Source organism: Lepidochelys olivacea (assembly GCF_965140295.1).
Source record: "Lepidochelys olivacea isolate rLepOli2 genome assembly, chromosome: 9".
Lineage (NCBI taxonomy): Eukaryota > Metazoa > Chordata > Testudines > Cheloniidae > Lepidochelys > Lepidochelys olivacea.
Genome location: NC_140419.1, coordinates 21,552,396 through 21,576,840, shown reverse-complemented (window position 1 = coordinate 21,576,840; position 24,445 = coordinate 21,552,396). Strand labels below are relative to the sequence as shown.

Genomic DNA, 24,445 nt, shown 5'->3' with positions numbered 1-24,445 from the left:
AGATGCCTGAACAGCAAATGTAACTTTTCTTGTCTGCACAGTAAACACTGGCATTTTTATCTGTTTGAATAATCAAAGTGGTGCTTTCTGTGCCTCCTTGGTTGCACAGATTTTAACTGCTTCCTGAAGATCCAGTCTGGGCCAGCTCATGCTCTATTGAGATGGTTGCAAGGCCGACCAGCCTCTCCTGTGTCATTGTGGAGCGTAGATGTGTTTTTATTAACTTCAGCTTGGAGAAGCTGCATTCTCCACTGGCAACTGTTACAGGAAGTGTTAGAAGTATGCGCAGAGCAACAAAAGCATTTGGAAAGAGGGTGGTCATCTTATTTGTGCACATATATTCCAGAACAGCCTTTGGAGTTGATCCTGCTGAAATGTATCTTGAAAGGGCTTTCAGTTCATCACCTAAATCACTCGCATCAATATTGCACGTCATCATGTGTCAACACTGTCTCTAGTGCCCTGCACTGCTGATGTGGGTCTTCTTCAGGTATAGTGAGGAGTTTTGGAATATCATACAACATCCCAAATATACTGCTGTGTTCCTTGAGCTGCATGAAACGTTCCTCAACTGACTGTATTGCACAATCTAGCACCTGGTTAAAGAATTCAACTTTGAATTGTTGTTTGGGGTCACTTATGGGATTTTTCCTGTGCCTTGTAATCAAAATGTCTTCTTTTTCGGTGACTCTTGTATTCTTGAATGGGTGGGAAAATAGCTTCAGTGTGAAGTTCCTCTGCCAACTTTTGTGCACTCTTCAGAACGTTTTGAAATCCCTCATCTGACCGGTAAGACTGTAGGTATGACTTTGCTTTGTCCAGTTGTTCCGTTGCTCCAGATATATCGAGGTCAACACCTTGGAGTCTCTTACTTACAAATTTATTTCAAACAGTATGTCATGCCACAACACTAAGCCACACAGAAATTTGAAGTTATGTATGTTTCTAGTGATTCCATTTCCCTCTGCCACTGTTCTCCCACGAACAGTTCTTGTCATAGCATTATCCTCCATAATGGCAACTATGGCATCATCTATCTTCCCAATTTGGTGTTTGATAGGCTTTATCGCCTCCACTCGACTTTCCCATCGTGTGGCACTCAGTGGTTTCAGTGTCCGAGAGGACATTCCCAGATGTTGCTTCAAAATTTGCTATCGCTGAGTTGATGCAGAAAAAAATACATAGATGCTTTGAATTACATTAAAATGTAAAATGCTGCATCACTGACCACCAAGTTCAATGAATGAGAACTGCATGAGACAAAAAAAGCTTGAGGGTTTAACTCTCGGATCCGTGTCTGCACTCTTCTGTTCTTTCCTCTCATGTTGGCACCATTATCGTAGCCCTGACCTCTCATGTCAGCTATCACAATTCCCGTATCTTCCAGCTTTTTAAGAAGCACATTTGTCACACCAGCTCCTGTAGTATCATCAATGTCAATAAATTCTAGAAAATGCTCTCTGACAGTCACCATTGCAGGGACATTTTCACTAGGTTCTGTTGTTGTTACAAAATGCACCATTAAAGTAATTTGTTCCATATGGCTGATGTCAGGTGTGCAGTCCAGAATAACAGAGAAATATCTTGCTGACTTCAGATCTGCCACAATCTTCTGTTTGACTTCTGTTGCCAGTAACTGTATGATCTCATTTTGAATGTTTTTTCCAAGGTAGCGGTGTGTGCACATTTCTTGGGTGGTGACTCTTCTTAGATGCTCCTGGAGTTCAGCGTCAAACTCAGCCATCAGCTCCACACTTTTAAGGAAGTTTCCATTGTTTGGCACATACAGCTGATCTGAAGTGCTACATAGTGCTAGGTTTTGGGTAGCAAGCACTCTCACAATGGCAGTGAGCCTTTTCAGAACATTTTGCCAGTAAAGAGACTCTGATGCAATTTTCTCTTGATGCTGATCATCTATGGTGGCCTTTAACTTTAGTCTCATCTCAAGCTGTTTCCACCTATGGAATGCTCTCTGGTGATTTTCTGCCTTCTCATGGCATGCCAGATTCCTAGCCAGATTTTTCCAGTCCTTTGTTCCTGTAGAACCCAATGTGGCTGGAACATTAGACTGGAAGATTTTGCAACAAAAACAGTATGCAGCATTCTGGGTTTTTGAGTACATAAGCCTTGGCCTCTCCACTTTGACACCATTGTGGATTTCACGCCAGTAATGTGTTGGATGGAAACTTCTATTTTCATTGTCTTTGGGGAACATGAAGTTTTTCACTTGCTGTGGCCCAGGCAGTAGAAGGAAGTCCCTCAGGCTACTGCTCAAGTGGGTCCACAGTCCTGGATCATCTAAACTTAAGGAACTAAACTCAGCAGCAGCTGTTCCTTGCACCTGAACCACACTCTTCTCTGATCTACACTTTTCTTCAGGAATGTGCATGGTTGCATCCATTTGAGATGGAGATATGGATGCTGTAGTAGCTGCCAGGTCACCTGCACTCTGACTAACTGGAAGGTCAGGCATCTCCTCACCACTCATCCTCACTGAGGCCGGAAGGCTCACCGTGAACATTTATGTCTATGTATTTCAGGAGAGCTCCTTCCTGCTTAGATAGAAAAGTTTTCTTTGCTTTCTTTCTTTTTCTGAATGCTGCCCCAGAGGTGCGTTTTCTTCTTTCACTCATCACTGCTGTTCTGTGCCAGCTATATTGGCTCTCAACACTCAATTGAAGGGGACAAATAAGCAGGCTGGTAGCAGTGCCTGAGTGAGGGAAGATATCAGCATCTTAAGGGCCTAACTGGCTCCTGCTACTTCAGTTGACTGCCTGTTCTCCTCAAGTGGGTTCAGGGAAGCAGCAGGAAACAGGCAGCTCCCTGCGAAGCTGGTGTTAATCAGACCAGGCTCCTGGGGGTGCTAGAGAGGTACATAAGAAGCTCCTCCTCCTCCTCTCTCTCCCTGCAGCTCCTGCTGCTTTCTGTTATTCCCTCTAACCTTTTCTCCTGCCTGTCTGTTATGTCTCTTGTGTCTCAGTTTTTCTTTTCTCTAGTTATTGGATATAGTCCTGTTTGCTAAGTACATCGTTTTTATATTTCAGGAGTTAAGTATCAAAGAATCTGCAATGGGTACTGAGATGTATCATTGTACTGGGAATTGTAGAAGGTGTCTTCATGTGAAACATACCCATAATTAAAGTAAATGCTAAGAGAAGTTTTCTTGTGACTGTTTTGAACTTTTCACTCATTTCCTCCATGTAAATTATATGGCTATGGAGAAACAAAATTGTTCAGGATCTTATTAGACTGTACCATGTTGGCTGTAGTGTTGTAGGGCCCAGGATATCAGAGACAAGGTGGGTGAGGTAATATCTTTTATTGGACCAACTTGGTGAAAGAGACAAGCTTTCAAGCTACACAGAGCTCTTCTTCAGGTAGCTCGAAAGCTTGTCACTTTCACCAACAAAAGCTGGTCTAGTAAAAGCTATTACTTCACCAACCTTGTCTTTCTAGCCTTCCATGGTCATTACTGTATTAATAGTAATTGAAGTAAGGTTATAAATACAAGATATCACAGATTCCATAGATAATTAAGTGGTACAAGAAAACTTTCCTTTTCCTTAGGAAAACTCCTACCATGCACAACACAATAATTCAGCCTTTATGAATAACAGTTTTTTGTCTTTTCATGTTCCATGGGTATTACTCTAACATGATGGATACCTATCTTCCATGCTTGGTGTGTTCTGAAGATCACAAGAATACAGGGCAGAGATTTCTATTGTGTGTAGCTGATAGGATCCTTTCAGCCACTGGAGGCTAAAAGACCAGTACAGAGAAAAGCTTAAGGCTATTGTCAGGCTCATAGACTGGCTTCAGAAAAAAAATTGTACAGTAGGCAAAGAAGAACTACCTTCAGCATTAGTGTTCTGCCTGCACAACTGTGGAATATTGGTATTGAAACAACTTAGTTTCCTTTTTCCCCAGACTGATGAATCCTGCTAATCTGTGCACTGAGCTGAGTTGAGAGTTTTCTTGGAGCACCACAGTGTCAAGTAATCTACTGTAATGACAAGAATGGTCACCTAGAAGTAGACCCTATGCAGTGCCAAGGATCTACAGGATGGGGTACATAGTGAGTAAAAGCTTGATCTTACATTAATATCAATTGGGGTTTTGCTATCAACTTCACTGGGAGCCCTAAATGCTAGCCATTCAAAGCTATGTCAAAGGTGAGAGCAACTTCCACATAAACAGTCACAGTTCTGGAAAACCGTTGCAATTTTTCCCCTGCTTATTTCTCCCAGTTATTCTCATTTATGCCATGGCCCTTATTTGCCCCTTTGCCGGTATAAAGTGGCCTTGAAGTGGGTTAAGTTATATTTCCCATATATTTAAATATATTCTAGTTGTGATGTACCAAAAAATGTCATTGAATTGTTTCCTAAATCATGTGTTGATACTACCATACAGAGAAGGTAGTGGCAACAAGCTAGTCAAGTTTATCTAATGGCAAACAGACTACACAGATAAAGGGGAGAGTGAGTTAGAGTATTTAGATTAATATAATTCATGGATACAGGCAAAACTGAGAATTATGCATTCAAAACACTGTTTTAAAATAATTTAACTTTATTTTTGCATTTGAAAAACTGCATATAAACATAGCCTCATTTTTACATCAGAATTTGTCATTCTTTCTATCACGCAGGACCCCAATGCCCCTTAATAAAATTAGAAAATTTCTTCATGCTGTAATTGTGCAAACATACTTCAAAAACTATTTACATCTTATGGTTCTCACTTTCCCTAGTGGTAGTGTCAGTTGCAAGAGGTATGTATTCTGCATACATAGCTTGCTCTTTGGCGTTCACGTTTGATTCAGATGTACAATAAAAAGCTTTCATGGTTTAAAAAGCTCCCCAAAGGCAGTTTTAATAAATCTCATTTCTCCTTTGTAAAGGAGGCCTCTGTATCAAAGCTTCCATCTAAATGCTTCAGAATTCCGCAATTATTAGGAAATTCCACTCTGTTTCCTAGATCATCTTCCTTTAGCACGAACGCACGCTTTGCTTTCCCCAATGAATTGTAGTGGAAAGGGGAAAACTTGATTTTTGTAACAAGCAAAGTAGAGTGTAACAAAAAGTCAGACTCACTAAATATCTGGTACATCATTCTTTGTACAATGCAAGATTACTTACAGTATAATACATTATCTAAACATCGCAATTAAACTACCATAAATCCAGCAGCAGAAGCTTAGATACTAAAAATTGGATTCATGCTCATCTAGTCTTGATTTCTCATTTTCTAAAAGAAAAGCTGTAAACCATCCATTTTAAAAATTAGCAGACTACTAAGACAGACGGACTTCAGCTGCTTGGGTCATGCTATATTTGACTCACATTTCTGATATACTGTAAACTAGGATGCAAAAAAGAATTTCAGGTTTTGCAAGATAGTTCACGTGTACCATGCTGGGAGGAGAAGCTTTTTTGTATGCAAAAAGTATAATATCCTACCTATTATCATCATAAATACTTTTTGCTGTTTGCAATACATTTTTATATATGCTAGTAAAATTAAATTCTGATTGAGTGTGAAAACATTATTCTAGACAGTATAATAAAGAAATAAGGGCTAACTGTTAAAGAACATAGGTTTTCTCTACATTATGGATCTACTACATATGAACACTAGTCTCAGTAGGTAAGCTGAATATTAAGTAATGCATTCCAAAGTCGGTGTTGCACAGTCACAGAATAAAAGTTGTGCTCGTGTTTTATTTAAATACGAACTGTACAGCGAGGTTTTATTCTGGTTTTCAGTTATGGTAATTGTGCAGGCTAGCTTTTGTATGAGGAAGCATTGTTTCCACAAACCCAAACCTTTTTCTAAACAAAAAACCCCTACATGGAAGAAGACATTTCACATAGTAGCTGTTGCATCATCAACCCTGGCAAGTTCAGTTCATAATGGCAACAGTACTTTCATGCTGATCTCCAAATAACTGGGAGAAGAACTCAAAAGCCAAATGGATGTGGATAGGGATAAAGACATAAGCTGTATACACCACCATAGCAAAAACAGTAATAAAAATAGTATGGAACATGGATCGCTCCCAGGGCTCCAACACATAGCAACAGGTGATCAGGAGGTATTGATAGTATAGCCAGTAAAGATAATCCTTCGCATGCTTAATATCCATCTTCAGCTTTTAGTGGCTTTGGGAAACTTGACCTGTAACAACAAAGAACAATGCATTATAGCTGAGATGGAAGATGAGTGGAATGTTGAAAGCCCTAGATATAGAGGTGGAAAAAGCCTTGATGCTGTGAGTTACTATGACAGACACAGCTGTGTGTGTTGTAATTGTTACACAAAATAAAGTTCATCAAATAGAAATAAAGTACCTATGTTATCATAAATCTCTAATCCTCCTAGAGTCAATACTAATAATAACCGGTTTTGGAGGAAGAGAATTTCCACTTGGAAAAAATAAAGTATCAGTTGAGCACTCAAAATTCTTAAATCCTGATTTATGAATATTCTTCTTATTCCATCCTATAAATGGAGTTAAAGCTACTGTCTGCTCTTGAATGCAAAGGCTCACCTGGAAGTCAGAAGGAAGGCTTTGGCCCCAGTTCTGCACACTGGGAGAGCAGACTCATATGTTTCCGGAATAAGGATGAGATTTAAAACAAAAGAGCTGCTCATTCCAAACTCCTTTGCATTTTACGTTTAGTCCATTTCTTAAAATCAGACAAAACAACCCTGCAGAAAATCAAAACAGAACTTGAAAAATGTCTAATCTTCGCTGCAAACTGGTAACTAGTACCCAGATCCACATGGTTAAATTATCTCACCTTGTAAGATGTATGGTCAGCACACTTCCATAAAATCAAAGCACAAACTTTATAAATGAGAGGAACGTTTGAGTAAAGTTTAGACATCTAGGGAAAAATTCTTTCCTCAGAGCTACCGAACAAGTAGTAATTTTAGATATTCTGCATTCCTGCTTATATACAGAGAGTTGCCAGGAGATGTGCTTTGCCCTTTGTTTGTGTTTCTGAGTGTGGTTTTGAAGTCTGTTATGTTAATGCTTTCTTTAAAATCAGGATGACACAAAAACAGTCTACAATGAGGATAGCGATTAAGTGATTATAAATAGCTGTTCATATTTCACAGAAAATAGGTTTATTATTGTTCTTAAGTACTAAGTGTAGAGACACGTTCATTCACATAGATCTGTCCTTGGTTCAAGACAAGGGAAGTGGGTGAAGGGGAGGCTTTAAGCCAAGGTTGTGATCTCCCTTCTTTAGTGGCAGCTTCCTGGCATAAAGTAGAGCAGCATCAGGGTATTGCCCATTGCCTATGACCCCCAAGGGGCTACACCAACAGCCATGGACTGCCCAGGCCTAGAGATGCCCTGAACTCGCCCTGTTTCCCCAGACACCACCCCCACTCCAGAAGCTGGGAATTGAGGGTGGTGTGGATACTCTTATGCCAACATCCTCCAAGGGCCAGTTAAGCCAGCTTTTAGGCTCTCTTGTGCCTAGATTTTTGTGTCCAGATGCAAAACTACTACCAATTGAGCAGAGCTGGTCAGAAAATGCAACTTCTGTCCCACTGTTTTCTTTTAATTTCTATATAAATTAAAAGGTTAAAATTAAGATGAACCAAAACAGGCAAGTTAGAACACAATACTCCATTTTGATTTGAAATTGTTTAAGTTTTTCCACTGAAAATTTCATTGTAATTAATGTGTCCACACAATGTTTCAATTTTGACAAACCAGCATTTGCTGATGGAAAACTGTTCTGGCGAAAGTTTTTTTGGCCAGCTTTATAACTGACTCATAAGGACATCATTCATTCCAAGGGCCAGTCTGAAAGCTTAACTGATGAATCTCCTAGCAGACATTCTTAGTTATCTTGTAGTATCCATGTCAAGGCAATAAACTAGGAGCACTGAAGAATTTGTCTGAGGGGTGAGAAGTGGGAAAGTGGAGTCTCCTTCTGAGCAGCCAGGGAGAGGCGTGTGTGTGTGCGTATTAAAGATTGTCTTTTCAACCTGAAATTATCATACACACTCTAGCAGAGGAGTAGAGGGGAGTTAAAAAGTCAAGACAAGCTATACACCTGATTTGACTTAAAAAAAATCTCAAGATTTTGGGGCCGATCTCATTATTTTGGGGATTCTGACTCCTGGTTTTTGATCGTTGAAGATTGGCAATACTGAATCCCCTCCATCTTCCTCCTCCATAAGATTTTGATGCACCTTCGCACTTTTGTTTTACAGTTCCACAATGGCATTGATTCACCTAGCTCCAAGAACGGGGTGCTGGACCTCCTCCTAGGACATGCAGACATATGCAGTATGGAATGGACTCCTCTGCAGGAGCTTGTGAGCCACTTGCGCACACTAGCACAATCAGGGATAGCTGCCAGTGAGCCACAGGCCTCGGGGTGGTACAGCCACGCCAGAGGAGCTGCAGGTGCGGGGTGCTGGCTCCTGGGAGTGGCGGCCTGACATGCTGTTGCTGCGGTTTCCAGTAGAGCCTTGCAGGTCCGCGGATACAAATTTATATTCATGGATATCCGCATCGCAGATATAAAGCTGTGCATGGCTCTAGTCTAAAGGCATAAGGGAACATTAGATCATTTAGTCTGACTTCCTGTATATCACAAACCATTACACTTCATCCAAATATCCCTCTAAGCCCAACATCTTCAGTTAGACCAAATCATTTCAGTTCTTGGGAGACTGAACTGCGTGCTACAGGCAGATAACAGGAGACTGAGGTGCCACTAACGCATGAGGTAACTCCAATGGCTGGGACCTGATTAGGTGAGATATACCCAGATGATCCTAGCAGGTGAACCAAACCCCGTGCTGCAGAGGAAGCCAACCCCTGCCCCAGCTCCTTGCCAGTCTGACCTGGGGAAAATTCCTTCCTGACCTGAAATCTGGCTATCAGTATGACCATAAGCATGTGAACAAGACACCCCAGCCAGGCATTATTTCTAGAGGATTCTTCGTACCACATCAGATCAGTGGTCCAGCCTCTTCAGTGTCCCATCTCCAGCTATAGCTAGATGAAGGCATCCCCTCCTACTAGCCTGCCCAAAATACATCTAACCAATTGTGCATGGGGGGGAAAAAATCCTTCCTGTTCCCAGTGAGCATCCAGCAGTTGAGAGGTCTTCTTGATGGATCCCTCAGAGGAAGATATCAGACAGATCCTGCTCTTTGTAGAGGAATGATCCTATCTTCAAGATGTGCACAAGGTGTTCCACCCAACAAGAAAAAGCCAAAAAGCTTTTAAGAATTCTCCCTAGTCTGACAGACCTACATTCTAGTGTATTGGTATTAGGCCAGGCCTAGAGCTGTCTCGTCAGCATTAGAATATCTGCCTGGCATAATTTTTAGTGAGAAGGTCAAGTCTGAAGTAATAAAATAACATAGATCTTTGCAGCTGTTGCTGTCATGATGCCTTACAAATGAAGGTATCATTATTCCCAGTTGACAACTGGTGATACTGAAGCATAGAGAGGTAAAGTGACATTCCCATAGTCACCAGAAAGTCAGTGGTAGATGCCAAGAATAGAGCAGAATAGGTAAGAAGGATGCAGATAGGGCATTTAAATGGGACTGAGGAGACCCGAGTTCAGTTTTCAGCTCAGCCACAGACTTCTTGTGTAAAATCTACCAAATCCCTTACTCTACTCCAGGGTTGAGCAAACTTTTTGGCCTGAGGGATGCATCTGGGTATGGAAATTGTAGGGTGAGGCATGAATGTTCACAAAATTGGGGTTGAGGTGCAGGAGTGGGTGAGGGCTCTGGCTGGGGGTGCGGGCTCCAGTGTGGGGCCAGAAATGAGGAATTCAGGATGTGGGAGGGGGCTCCGGGATGGGACAGGGGGTTGGGGTGGGGTGGAGGCTCCGGCTAGAGGTGCGGGCTCTGGGGATGAGGGGTTTGGGGTATAGGAGGGTACTCCAGGCTGGGACCAAGGGGTTCGGATGGCAGGAGGGGAAATCAGGGCTGGGAGGCAGGGCCAGGCAGCTCTGCGCACTGCCCCATCCGCAGATGCTGCCCCTGCAGCTCCCGTTGGCCACAGTTCCCGGCCAATGGGAGTTGCGGGGGGTGGCACTTGGGGAGGGGGCAGAGTGCAGAGCCCCCTGGCTGTCCCTATGCATAGGAGCCAGCGGAGGGACATGCTGGTTCTCCTGGGAGCCACGGCATGCACAGAGTGCCGCCAGACCCTGCTCCCTAGCAGGAGCTTGAGGGCCAGCCCAGATGTGGCTTGCCCACCCCTGCTCTCTGTACCTCACCTCACACGGTTATTATGAGGACAAATTCACTAGTGATCATGGGTTGCTCAAACACTACAGTAAAGAGCACCACGTAAGTTCCTAAATAGACCAAACTCAGGTCCCTTGACTCAGCACAGTGCTCGGAATACTGAGCTATGCTGTCTCTAAATAAAACATAAAGGTTCATCTAAATAAAGATAGTCAGTCATTTTTCAAGTCTCTGTCCCTACCACTGATGCACTTCCACATTTAATATACTGAGACTTATTCATTTTGAGTGGGGTTTTTGGAAACATACCAAATGGAAAGAGCATCTCAGGGTAATGGAATTCAATATAAATTATATATATATATATATATATAACAAAAACCCATGTAGATGGCAAGAGCCAAAGCCATCTTAAACCAACTGATCCATGAACAAGATGTAAGATAATCCACAGTGGTATGCCGGCACGGACACCTTTTACTAAGACCCATTTTATGTTAACTCAGAGCTGGCTTTAAGCACAAACACTACTTCAGGTCGGAGGGCTTCTGGAGGCTCCAGGCAGACTTACAACTCATGAGCAAGCCACATTACTTCATAACAGCTGGACTAGATAGGGAAAGAAATAAAAAAAGAATAAATGCTCTGGCTGTTTGGAGCCCTGCACATTTTTTAAAACTTTATTTTTTCTTGTTTTTATATAAAATATAAGCACATAATGAAACAAAACATAGAAATTCATGCACAACATGGAGATAACAGATAAATAACAAAATTCAGTGTGCATTATTTGCACAACCTGGAAAAAAAACAAAACCAAAGCCGCAAAGGTCATTCAGGGCATCAATTATTAAAGTGACTAAATGAGAACATAGACTAATATATACTAAACTGCAAAAGTATGCAATCGTTTCATGTGTGACCAGATCCTCATATTTTTTTTCCCCAAGTGTTTCTATTAGACAGAGACATTTCCCCCCCCATTAATGCAATAGTAGAGAGCTCTCTAAGCCAATCTGTGTATGAGGGAGGAACTGCAGAGTTCCATTTTCTCAAAATAACTCTTTTGACCACTAAAATAGTTATTGCAATCCATTTCTTAACACTAACTGGTAATTCCAACTCATTCAGCACCCGTAAAATACACAAGCTAGGAGAAGGAAAGAGCAACGCTTAAAATTTTTGAGAAAGAGCTGTAAATAGTGTTTCAGAACATATGCCTTTTTGACAGGCATAGAGGATGTGTGAAAGGTTAGCATGTGGCTGTTTGCATTGCCAACAATTGCTGTATGTTGCCAATCTAGCCTTAAAAAAAACAAAAACATTCTACTCATTTAATATCTTATTCTGGAAGAATGGCAAGAATACAGAACTTGAAGTATCTTTCATATTAAGCCAGATATCCTCCCATGTTTCTGTTGTGCTAGTAAGGCTAAGTTCTTTCCCCCCTTTTTTTCTTTGAGACTGAGCTTGAGGGGGTAATGCAAAGCATTTAGCCACCTATAAGTAATTCCTACAAAGTGACTTTTGTTTCCATATTTCTTAACATGTTCTTCTAGAGCTGAGAGAGTTGAAACAGACCAATTGTCCCCATCCTTGAATGGATCCTTAAGCATAGCCGCTGAAAGAAGGAACTGAGACACAGCAATAACTGGTATTTGTTTCACATTTAATTGAAGGAGACCAGTCTATAGTCCTGTATTATATCTTTAATTTTTATTAATCCTTTTTTTTTTATCCAAATTGTCTTAAGCGTGGAGTTAGCCTTGATCCTGAGGCACAGATTATCCCATAGTGGTATGAGAAGAGAATTTGTAAGACTTGATGCTGTAATAATCAGAACGCATTGCAGAATGCCCCATGTAGATGCAAAGACTGGGTAGCATCTTAAGGTATATACAAGAAGAGAGGGAACCAAATGGCATAGCTAATTTTTCAATCTCAAACCACGCCGCTGTGTATATAGAGCCACTGGAAGGAACCCCCTTACAACAGGACACGTTTGGAATGCTAGATAACATTGATACAAATCTGGCAACCCCATGTAACGCCCAGTTGTCCAAGATTTTTTAACGGCCTTGTGTGACAAGCAAGGCTGTTTTTTTAATCTTATATAAATGTCATGATACGCCTATTTAGTCGAGGAAAGAATGAGGGAAGATACTTTGAAAGGCAATAGCTTAATGATATAAGTCAATCTTGGGCCGATATACATTTTGGCTATTTCTGTTCTCCCCAGTAAGGACAGAGGGAAGAGATACCATCTCTCTACATCCTTGGAAATTTCTTGTACTATATTGTCCGTATTTATAGAAACAATTTTGGGAAGATTAGGACAAATGTTAACACCTAACTAAGTTATTTCCTTGCATAATTGAAATGGAAAATGCTGAAACTGAGAAGGATTTGGTCTTTTGGATATATTCATTTCTTGTGATTTATTCCAGTTAATGCGAAAACCACAAATCTTTCCAAAAAATATCAACCACATTCAATAATAATGGGATTGATGAGGATGGATTCTTCAATAGTATAAAAATGTCAGCATACAAACTGATTTTGTGTTCTTTCCTGTTTATAGTCATAACATCAGTGGCTGAGAGCTGACATATTTACATTGCCTGTGGTTCAAGAGAGAGATTAAAAAAGAGGGGCGAGAGGGTGCAGTCCTGTCATGTCCCTCTTCCTCATTGAAATTGGTAGAAATATTTCCATTAATTGATAATGAAGCAAGGGAAGAGATGTAGAATACACTGACCCAATTCAGGAATATTGGTCCAAATCCATTTTTTAAGGACAGCCATTAGATCAGGCCATTCAATCCTATCAAAGGCCTTTTCTGCATTTAGAGATAAGGCTAGCGAGGGAACATCTGAACTTGCTGGATCAAGTGAATGATTTTTCTCGTGTTATCAGAGGCCAATCTTCCTTTAACAAAACCAGCCTGATCTGCATGTATAAATTGATGGGATGATGGCATTCAGTTGTGCCTCTAAAATGTTTGCAATTATTTTGCAATCTGTATTCAACAGTTACAACCATTTTTGTTCTTTAATTTTAAAGTAGTTAAAACAGTTCTCATGTCTGGAGACATGGCTCCTTTTTGGAATGTTTAATTGAAGATCTTTGGAAAAACAGAAGATGGTTGATTACAAAATGTTTTGTAGAAATCTGGAAAGCCATCCATCCCAGAGGCCTTACTTGAATTCATATTTTTATAGCCTATTCAGTTTCTTGTGTTGTGAAGTCCCTAAACAACACTCGTACTGAAGTTAGGGTATTAAAAGCTAGGCCTTCAATGAAATGTATTAGTCATATTGATTGATTTATATAAAGGTTGATAGAATTGCTTAAATTGATTATATATATTGGTTCAAGGATGGCACTCCTGTCTTCGTGTAACAAGGAAAAAGTATTATTGTTGCCTAGTTCCATATTAAGTCTTCTGGCAAGCAGTTTACCTGCCTTATCTCTCCATTCATAATGTCTTCGTTTGACCCTCTTGAGCGTAAATTTGACTTGGCTGGATAAGCATTCATTATATTTATATTTGGCATTGATTAGAGAACATTGAAGGTTTTCATTATTTGGGTCAGTCTTGTGTGTTCTCTGCACACATCTATTTCCTTGTCCAGAGAATCTAGTAACTTGAGTCCCTCTTCTTTTGGGAGGCATACTTTATGCATTCATGCCTTACAGTAGCTTCCAGAGCTTCTCAAAAGATAACTGAGTGCTTATTTTCTTGTATGAAGGTAGAGATGATTGAATCAACTGCAGAACAAAATTTTGCCTTTTAGTAGCACAGTGTTCAGCTTCTGTCCGGAAGATTTTAATGATGTGTAACCAGTGTCATTGGTAAGTATAATTGAAACATGACCTCAAATTATCAGCAGTTTCTTCTAGTCATGGTAGAATCAGTTCTAAAGATACAAGAAAAAAGTCAATTCTGGAGTAGATGAATGTACTGTAGAGAAATATATACACTCATACTCTTTGGGGTGTCCCAGTCTCCATATATATTTTAAATCAAGTTAATTCATTAACAATTAGGGTTGGCCTATTGTGCTCTGAAAGCTGGGTTTCATACAATTGGATTTGTCCAGATGTCTATCACAGCATTCCGATCTCCTCCCAGTATTACAGGAATGCCTTTTATTAGAAATGGATCTTACAAAATCTTATGGAGCTTGCTAAATCCATAGTGAAGGTGGATTGATACTTGATGCTGTATCTGCCTTTGGTCCCCTCAGGATTTGCTTTATGCCCTTGAATGTAGCTCTCTTTTTGTTAAGCTCAGATGAGATGTCAAGAAAAAAAGAAATTGTGTGTCTGCGTAAGGGTTTTGGCTTCTGGCAGTATTCATTAACATTACTTTACCATTGAACTTGCGCAGCTTGAAGATGATGGATCTGGGCTTATCAGATTCCTGCCTTGTAGTACCAGCATTCAATGAGCCCTTTTGATATCTAATGGGGGCAGCTGGGGATCCAATTTAAGTATGTCAGGGAGCAGCTTCTGAAGAAAGTAATATCCTTCTTCTCTAGGCCCTCAGTAATGCCCAAGACGTGAAGGTTGTTTCTTTGAGATCTATTTTCCTACTGTAAGCTTAAGGAAACAGTTTCTTCTTTAATTTCACTGTTTTCAATCGCAGTCTTTTGTAGCTCATTTTCTAACTAAGTTATTTCAGCTTGTACATCACATTGCACTTTAGAGATTGAATCCAGTCTTTCTGCAAGGAAGTCTTTCAGTGCTGCGATATCCTGGCCTAGGTTCTGCTGTGGCCTTGTGGTCTCCCCCTCCAGCTGCTTAGGTCTTTTGTTGCCTCTCATTTTTTCATTGGAATCCATATTCAACAATTTGAAGTTTATCCAGGGAACTAATTTAAACTTTTATGACAGGAACTTATTGCCAATTTCCTAGGAAAGTAATTATTAGAGATGAGTAGTTGATATATGGGGCGTGAGAAGGTCTGGGACTAAGCAGCTATCTTCCTCACAGGTACCAGGTGACCCTACCCTGCACATTTTAAGGGTCCTGCATTAGCTTGTCTGGTCTAAGAATCCCAGTCTCAATGGATCATTACACAAATATCACCCGATAACAAAAACTGATCTGGAATTTTGCTTCTTTTAAAACTGCATAAATGTCCTAATTAAAAGTTTCTTCCTTCTACCGCTATATGTGCATACACATCCCCACTTCTTGCTTACAGCCAAAGCACCAAGATACTATGCGAAATGCTGTTCTTGCTGCATTTCCAACCCCTATAGCAACATTTTCTCTGCAGTTTATCCTAGTTGGGAGGAGAGGAGAAGATGGTTTCTCAGCATTGTGTTATTTTGCTGCTGCACTACTACTAAAGATTTTTTTTTTTGGTATCAGTCAGCTAACCAAAGTTATTTCCTATTTAAAGATCATGGAAGAGTTAAAACCAGCTATGAATAAAATGAATGGAATTCAGTCTAAAATACACTAGGAATCACTGGCAAACTCAGGTCCTCCTTCTGGAAGCAGAATGAAAGGAGAAACCAGAAAAGCAGGTTTCTTTGTTCTAAATCCCACCTGATTTTCCTGCCTATTGACACACCTCTGATTAGATCAGTCTACGGAGAGAGATATTTTTATAAAAGTGTCTCAGTGCTTGTTGACACTGGGCTCATTTCTCTTTAAAAACTCTGTGTCATTGTCATGTAATCCTGCTCTGAACAGGGTTAGATAACATGGTGTTTAAGGTACTGGTGGGCACCTAGAGCATTGTTCAGCCTTGTTCAGGCTCTAGGGCTCAGACTGGTGCACTGTTGATAGCATTGGTGGAAAATTCTTGCCCCCCCCGGAAAAAAAAAGTTCTCTTATAGTGTAGCCAGTCTACACTAGACTCTAAAATATGTTTGAAAAGCGTGTTTTAATTTAGTTAAAACGCAGTTCTAGCTAACCCAGTTTGGGTACTTAGTTGCTTCATTCAAGCTTAGCAGTCTGGTAAGGTACTGGTGTTTTAATCACAATGCTGTCTAATGATGCTCAGAGGTAAGAATGCCAGTGCCCACTGAAGCCTGTTTACACCAGCACTCCCACAGTTGTGGGAGACTTCTTTTTCTTTTTTTACTAAGAAAAATGCAAATGTACAGAAGGTCGAAGAGCCCAATCCAACTCCTACTGCCTGCAGTGGGAGTTTGATAAGGCCCCAGTTGCTTAACACTAAATCGTGGAATTTATTTCACTATTCACATTGAACATGGGGTATGCTATTGCTATGTCACAGAGACTTATCATAGGTCTTTCAACAGACAAAGCTAAATGGTCATGTTCAGGCTCCCATTTTAAATAGCACCCAACCCCTGGTTTGGGACTGAAATTTTCCATGCTTGGTTATAACCCAAAGGTGAATTTTTTTTGTTTAGCCATTTGAATTACAGAAGAGTGCAACAACATAACGTTAAACAGTGCAGCTAGATTTTGTAATCCAGAGCCACTACAGGACTAGCAGTTAAACTACACTGCACCCCTCAAAATCCACACAGAACTTCCTTCTGTCTGGCCCCACAAACACACCCAGCCTTTAGTGGACTGCTGCTTTGGCAGCTTTTAAACAGTTTCTCAGTGGTCATTGGAGGTGGTTGGCCCTGGGCGCGTGACTCCTATAACTCATAGGAGTTGTATATACTTGTAAATATAATTGGTAGATTCTTGCCAGATTGAGAATGTATATCTACATGGGTTGCAGTGTGTTGACAATGGCAGTCCTTGAACTATTATATACTCCTGCATTGAAATCATAAAGCATGCAAAGCCAGTATGACAACTATTCATAATACAGTTTAAAATGATCTAGGAAGTAATTTAGATTAGAGAAAGCAAATCTCAGATTGCTCAACGGATGTTCCATTCACAACTACACCTGTCAGTGCTCCAAGAATGTGGAGCTGATCTATAGCTTCCAATGGAATTGAGTCCGGGGATGGGACATCAACTCCTCAAAGCATAGCGAAGTCCAAAACACGGGAATTTTTTTTTTTTTTTTTTTTTACTACTAGGACCAGTCAAACAACCTTCAGGGAAATCAAAGATTGTCAATATTCACACTGAAGAATAACTTACTGTAGCACTCTTGGTTTTGTCCTCCTTTTCCTATTGTCCTTTTTGCCACCTAAAAGGATGCGAAGCCTCTCCCATCTATTCCATTGTAATGTGCTTATCACAATAGTATCTAGGCCTCTTTTCTTCAGTCTATGTATCGCTAGAATACGTTTGCAGTACAAATATATTCTTTCAATATTTGCTATTTTCCTCCCTCTAAAGAGTTCTCAATTTTTTTTGGTGCACAATTTGTTGTTTCTTCCCCATTTGACTTCAGTTCATTTGTCCATATCCTCCCTCTCCCCACCCTCCATCATTATTCTGCATTCACTCCCCCTCTTAGGTTGTGAGCGGGACAGTATATCTTGATTAGCTTCCAGATGTAGGTGATGAGTGTTTCAGAGCCATTTAAATGCAAGTGAGTTGTTACCTCCCACCCACTAATGGTTGCAGTTTAGTGGTGGCCACCCCCCACAAATGGTTGCACTTTAGTGGTGGCCAGAGGCAGTACTACATGGGTCAAATCCGGAGATCTTTGCCAGTGAGTGTGATGGGGTCACAGTTTCACCCTGATTTCTATTGTGTGTGCAACTCTATAGAGTTTTGAGTAGAGATGGGCCAAAACCAAACCCTGAACTTTGTAGGTGATAAGAATCCAGAACTGGGTTTAAATTGTAAATAACACGAAAAAGTTCAAGGGATCTTTGAGGGGCACTACTAGATGTTTTTAAACTGACATTGCTCCAGATGTTTTTTTTTTGGTCTTGTTAAGAAATTTCAAGCTCACTCAGGAGCCTTCCAGTAATCCATGGTTCTAGAATCTAGGCTGGAAACATTGAGAAACTTCAAAACACAGCACCTGCAGAAGGTCACAAAAAATGGGGGGCGGGGGGGGGGGCATAAACAAAGTTAATGAAGATTTTGTGAACCTCTAAAGAGCTTTTAGGTTAGTTCTTATATTAATGAAACTGATTTGCTCAACTCTAAGCCACTTTGATATGGGCTGATAGTATTAACTGGATTTTGTGTGACTTGGGAGAATTTGATTTTTTTAAACAATTTGTTTATTTTAAAGTTTTTTTATTTTTATTGATTTAAATTTTCATAAGGTGAGGTAGTCAGACAATTATTTAATAGGAGTAGAGGTTTAGATTCAGAAAGTTAAAGTTTTATAACCATTAAAATACAAATTGTCAACATCACATGTCAAAATGTGCAAAATAAATATCCTTAAATCAAACTCTGTGTTCTTAAGCAGCATTTTCTTTACTTTGCCTTTCTGTACATTTCAATTATTATCAATGGAAATTTTGTTTGTCTGTGCGTTGAAACTCAAATTGATGTTTACTGACATCTACTGATAAAAATCTAATCCTACCAACCCTACATATAGGTTATATGTAATCTGACAAGTTGAATGTTGTCTTAGTTCTATTAATATCATCAAGTGGAAGACATTATCATTTGTTGTGCAAGTATATCACCTTGCTGCACTAATAAAGTGAAGTGGAGATCCGCTGGTAACTGCTTATGCTGGTCATTGGGTCACAATAGAAAAAATATGGAGGTAGTTATGGTAAAAGTGGAAGTAAAAAGGGGCCTGCATCTTCCAGATTGACATATTTATCACCAATGCACGTTCCAGGAAACAGCCTTATCGTCAGAGCTTCACTCTTTCAAACTGGCACTCCTAAGAGTGGCAGGCTACAGCCAACAGCTGTACAGAAATATCAGTCTAATTTGACCAATCTGACTTTGAATAAAGTGAGCACACCCTTGACACTGTGAGTACTCTTGTCCATTCATAGGATGAGGGTGCAGAGAAGAGCAGTGTATCTGTTGGGGTGGGATGAGAGGATTGTCTGTGGATAAGACATGGTGCTGTCACAATGCCAGTTCCTGAGAGGTGGAAGAAGCATGTGGGTTGTCCTGTGGAGAAGCTAGGGCAGGCAGAACTAATGGGTAGGAAGGAGAAGCTCCCTATAATGAACTACTGACATCTTACTCCAATGGGGTCACAAAAGAAAATACACTTGTGATCCAGACTTGAGTATAGGGAAGCTGATACTCCTACTAAGAGAACCCACAGGGACTATTAGGGATACTGTAGATTCCCACCGTGGTGTTTGAACTGCTCCACACTGCAAAGCAGCAGCAGCACAAAATATGGTACTTGCTAAACAGCGGGAAAGGACATAATTGGGGTGGGGTTATTTTTCCTTTGCAATGATGCAATACATGTAATTAGCCAACATATATGTCTGCCAGCTGTTCAGCGTAGTCTTCACTCCCACCTCTGCTCCCAATGCGTGGGTTCTGCAGTTGTGCTGCACAAGCAGCATGAGGTAAAGATTCAGAGAACACAGGGTTAGCAGCACCATAGCTCATGGGATGGAGTGTTTCTCATCAGATAAGAAGAGCATTTTAACTTCTGAATGTCAATTCACCAGATAGTACCAGAGGTAGGTGAGTTCTTCACTGCCTGGCCATGCTCCTGGCACACAGCTGGTTAACCAAGTAAGTCCCTACCCCTGAATTACTGCCTCTTTAGGGATCCCTCCACCATTGCTCCCATTGGTGATGGTTGTACCCTACTCCCACCTCCTTGTACTGATGCTGATCTTTCCCCTGGCTCCATCTCTGCCAAAACCTCCCTCCTTCCCCTTCCACAATGGCCATGGGAGCACTTCTGGCATGAATGCTTGCAGACACATGTATTCACACTAAGTACCGTTGTACTTGTGTGCAGAAGATATTCCTATAAACTAAATAAATAAAAGCACCTTATACTGAATGTTTGCAAATACATGGACTACAGTAAATATCACATACATTAAGTTCCAGCATGGAGCACAGGCCAACCTCATTATAGTGACCCTACACCAAGGACACCATGCAGAGAGCCAGAGTGAATGATTGATGAGTGAGTAAACATGGAGTGGTCTTTGTTCGAATACCCCAACCCCTTCCAAAATACTAATCAGCTAAAATTAATAACTACATGCCCACTGGGCATGCTTTTGAGACATGCGTCTCTTTTAAGGAAAAAGAGTATAAGAATCAAGTGAAGTAAATTACTGCCGAGAAAAGGAGAGAGGGGATTCCTTAATGGACGCTTGAAGAAGCTGCTAGAGAGAGTAGCCAAAACCTGGCTCCCTGGGGTCGAGTAGGACTGTGACCTGTGGGGTTTCCAGGCAGCCAAGGCCTCGCCTCGAGGGAAACTGAGACAGACCAAAGGGCTGAGGAGACTAGACCTGGAGGAAAGAAGTTGTCTGTAGAATTGGTAAAGCAGGAACTGTGTGAGGCTAGCACACGGCCTGTTTGTGAAAGAGAGGCTCACTAAGAGGAATGTATAGCTCGATGTATAGTTCTTTAATGTCTAACACAGGAGTTATGTGCTTAATGTAACCCTTTACCGCTTGTGTAATTCCGTCTCAAATAAACTGCAGTGTATGCAAGTTAATTACTGTGGACCTTTTTCATTGGTATGAAAGTAATCTGCTCCACTGGGAGCCATAAAAGATCTATTCGTGGTAGTAGCCCCCTAGTGCCAACAACCCTCATCCTCCCCCCTCCATTACTCCCTTTGCTTGCCTGTTACACGCATTGTACAATTAAGATGTAAAATTCTTGGTGGGCAGATCCTCGTAACTGGTGTAAGTTGTCTCAGCTCCACTAACTTCACTGGAGCCACGATAATTTACACTTGCTGAGGATCTGCCTCTGAGTTCTTTACTACGAGTACAGCACCTAGCATAATGAGGCCTGGTTAGGACCCCAGGACACAACCATAATACAAATAATAAGTAACAACTACACTGAAGTGGCACAAACAAAAGTAGCTTGTCCAAGGTCAAAGAGTTTAGAAATTCCTGGCTCCCAGTCCTGTGCTCCGCCTCAGTATTCCTCCTCAGTATTCCTCCCTTCACCCTTTAAACCATACATCTTTTGGAAACATATACATCACACAGACATTTTACAGAATGTTTTAAACTAGGTTCTGATCTGATAATCTCACCCACTTTATTTGCTTTCTGGAGTCTATCACACAGTATGTTGTTTTTTCTCATTCCCAATGTGAGACTACCAGAGGTTGGAATAAAATGTGCCCTAGGATGGCTAATTATCTCCTTTTTCGTGTAGGCTCCTAAAATGTACCATACTTGTCCAGTTATTTGGAGGGAAAGAGAGGGGATGGGGAAGTGAAGGTAAAAGGGTGAAAAAAGAGCACAGATAATATATAGTTTGGGACTAGTTGTTTTTTTAGTTGAAGTAATTTATATAGGTACTTCTGTCTCCCCCTCCATTGCCACAGTATCTGATTGCCTCAAAAACATTAACTGCCTTGTAAGAAACCTCCTCTGAGATAGGGGCATATTATTATCATCCCCATTTTACAGATAGGGATACTAAGGCAAAGAGAAATTGATCCCAGATTTACAAAACAGTTTGGTACTGAGCTCAGCTGAAGAAATAATTTATCTGAGATCACATAGATCTGGGAATTAAAACCTCCCAAATCCCAACACTTAATCGCAAAACGATCTTTCTTCTTTTAGTCCACAGGCGTGTATCAGGGTTTTAGTTTTTCAGAGTATAAAACAAAACCAGTGAAGTGGTTGTAAGATCTTCAGACAAATGAACAACCCTTATAAGTAAAGCACAATTACTTACACTTCCTTTAGTATGGTTCATGGAAATACTGAGGAATTATCCTGAACCACTCCTAGGCAAGGAGATTCTCTCTCTCCCTTTAACGAAAAATAAAGGAATATTGTAGAAAAATTAGTGCCCGTGCCATATAAGAACAAGCAAACTCTCACCTCTGCTTGTAGGCGTATTACACTAGTTCTGGATGAGTGATGCTCCCTGCTGCATGGAGAGGTGTGGAAACTGAGCTGGCTGCTGGGTTCTCCCAAGTAGGTCTTTTTCCTGCTCCGCCCTGCCCGGCCCTTTCTCGCTGTTGCTCAAACCTCACCTAACAGCCAACCTGATTGCGGTGATTAATGCCTGACAAAGAGAAACCACGAACGCACTGGGAGCATCTCGCTGATATGCCCAAAGCAATGGCCCGGGGTCGGGGAGGGTCTAGCCCAGGCTCCGCCGCGGCAGTTATACTTGTTATTGGAAGAATGCAGCCAAACAACTCGTGTCGCTCGGCCCCAGACCTTAGCTTAGCCCGCTCTGCGGCCACGGGCCCGGCGCGCTGCGGGGCGGAGCGGACCGGGGAGCCCGCAGAGCAGGCGGAGGCATTGCAGTTACCCCGGGGCTGCGGGTCGAGCAGGAAGAGGGACGGGGAGCTGGGCGCGCCCCCCGCCCCGGCCACCGGGGATGCGAAGGAGGCGAGTCCCTGGAGCTCGGGAAGCCCAGGCAGCGGACCTCACGGCGCGACAGATCACAGGGGTCCTCTGGCTGCTGCCTCGGCAGGCTCCTGCAACAGCAAAACGAAAACAACCGCGAGCGGCCGCGGCACTGCAGGCAGCTCCCTGGCCCCCAGCCTGTGAGGTTTCCTGTCAGGGCCAAGCCCGAGGCAGTGTCCGCCTGGAGCAGAGAAAGCCCCTTGCAGCCCAGTGGGTGTTTGTGCTCATGCAGACCTGTGCCTGCTGCTGGCGCTGCCTGCGCACTTATCAGCTGTATCTTTAGGCAGGAGGGGGCGAGCAGCAGCCTCTGGAAACCCGCTGGGTCCCGGGCGGCTGCGGGGGAGGGAGACCGGCGCAGGCCGCTGGCGAAGCGGGACTGCGGTTTCGCCGGGGCAGCGTGTTCTGGCGCGGGACGGAGGCTGCGGCCGCCGGGAGCGCCGGCTCGCTACCCAGCGCCCGCGGGCCTTGAGTGCCCCCCCGGGCCTGGCGCGGGAAGGGGGCGTTCGCCCTGCCTCCCCCCACGCCAGCCCCGAGCTCCGGGCTGGGAAGCGCTAAATCACAGGGGCAGGGGTGCTGATTTTCCCGCCCGGTGTGTTAGCCTCGGTATCAGCAGGGGGGTTTGGTTTGTTCCTACACTTCAGACAACTAAAATTACTACAGGACCCCAGGAGGGGGAGCCCAAGCCGGGCAGAGACTTGCTGCTGCGGGGGGAGGACAGAGGCGAAGCAGAAGGGCTTCATTCCCCAGGTTCTTCATTCATTCTTCATTCCCTGCTGCCCAGGGTTGAAGCCAAAGCCTGAGCCCCGCCACACAGGGCTGAAGCTCTTGGGCTTTGGCCCTGGGCAGTGGGGCTTGGACTTCAGCTCTGGCCCCGGGTGGTGGGCCTCGGGCTTCAGCCCTGGACCCCTGCAAATCCAATGGCAGCACTGGGGACTCCATTAAAATGGGGTCGTGACCCTCTTTGAGGTCCTGACTTACAGTTTGAGAACCGCTGCCCTGGAAGCACAGCGCTACACGGGGCGCGGGAGAGAGAGAAGAGGAACTCCGGGAACACGTTTTGGGTGGAATTTCCTATAGAAAAATTCACTGCAATTAAACTCAGACGAGCATGAACCTGTGTTACATCAGCTCTGCCACCCCTCCACCCCTCTTTAGAAGATGTCACAGAATGCAGATGGCAGGAGGGTAAAAGAATGACATGGAAGCCAGCTATACTGCCAGTGCTAGGAGGAAGAGTTTTAAGAAAACCCCTTCTACACCTCTTAACACAGAAGGAGAACACAGGTGGCTCTGGGCATGGCCCACGGTCACCTCTGTACAAGAAAGAGATAACATGAGACAATGCAGCTAATTAAGGCAAAGTTATTCAGCATAAGTATCACCAGCAATAAAGACAGGTTTCAGAGTAACAGCCGTGTTAGTCTGTATTCGCAAAAAGAAAAGTGGTACTTGTGGCACCTTAGAGACTAACCAATTTATTTGAGCATAAGCTTCCGATGAAGTGAGCTGTAGCTCTAAGGTGCCACAAGTACTCCTTTTCTTTTTACCAGCAATAAAGGCATAATTGATTCAAGTATATGGCCAATGCCAACAAACACTGAAGTACAACCCTGAAGAGGAAATATCTTATACTACCTCACTCTCCATGCTTACAACTTTCCTTGACCTAATTCATTATTAAGTTCCCAAATTAATTTAACAAGTGGAATAATAGTGTTAAATGCATGTTGTTTGCTGAGTGCCAGCAGTGGGCTCATAGTTAA

At 42.3% G+C, this 24,445-nt stretch overlaps 1 protein-coding gene across 3 annotated transcripts; it reads right to left on the bottom strand.

Moving 5' to 3' along the window:
• Positions 1–4,591: 4,591 nt before the first annotated feature.
• On the bottom strand, positions 4,592–23,123 carry SPTSSB (serine palmitoyltransferase small subunit B). 3 transcript variants are annotated; one of them, XM_084638685.1, is made up of 3 exons: positions 22,146–23,123; positions 6,557–6,717; positions 4,592–6,183 (listed from the first exon to the last, which is right to left on the bottom strand). In XM_084638685.1, exon 3 carries the CDS (start codon positions 6,149–6,151, stop codon positions 5,909–5,911), a length of 243 nt encoding a protein of 80 aa, XP_084494811.1. In that variant the 5' UTR covers positions 6,152–6,183; positions 6,557–6,717; positions 22,146–23,123; the 3' UTR covers positions 4,592–5,908. The 3 variants fall into 3 exon arrangements, with proteins under 3 accessions (XP_084494811.1, XP_084494812.1, XP_084494810.1); XM_084638686.1 differs by lacking the exon at positions 22,146–23,123 and adding an exon at positions 10,820–10,844; XM_084638684.1 differs by lacking the exon at positions 6,557–6,717.
• Between the last annotated feature and the right edge of the window lie 1,322 nt (positions 23,124–24,445).

What these genes read in the sequence shown, in the direction of transcription:
- SPTSSB (XM_084638685.1), bottom strand. Translation starts at nt 6,151, where the DNA reads ATGGATATTAAGCATGCGAAGGATTATCTTTACTGGCTATACTATCAA.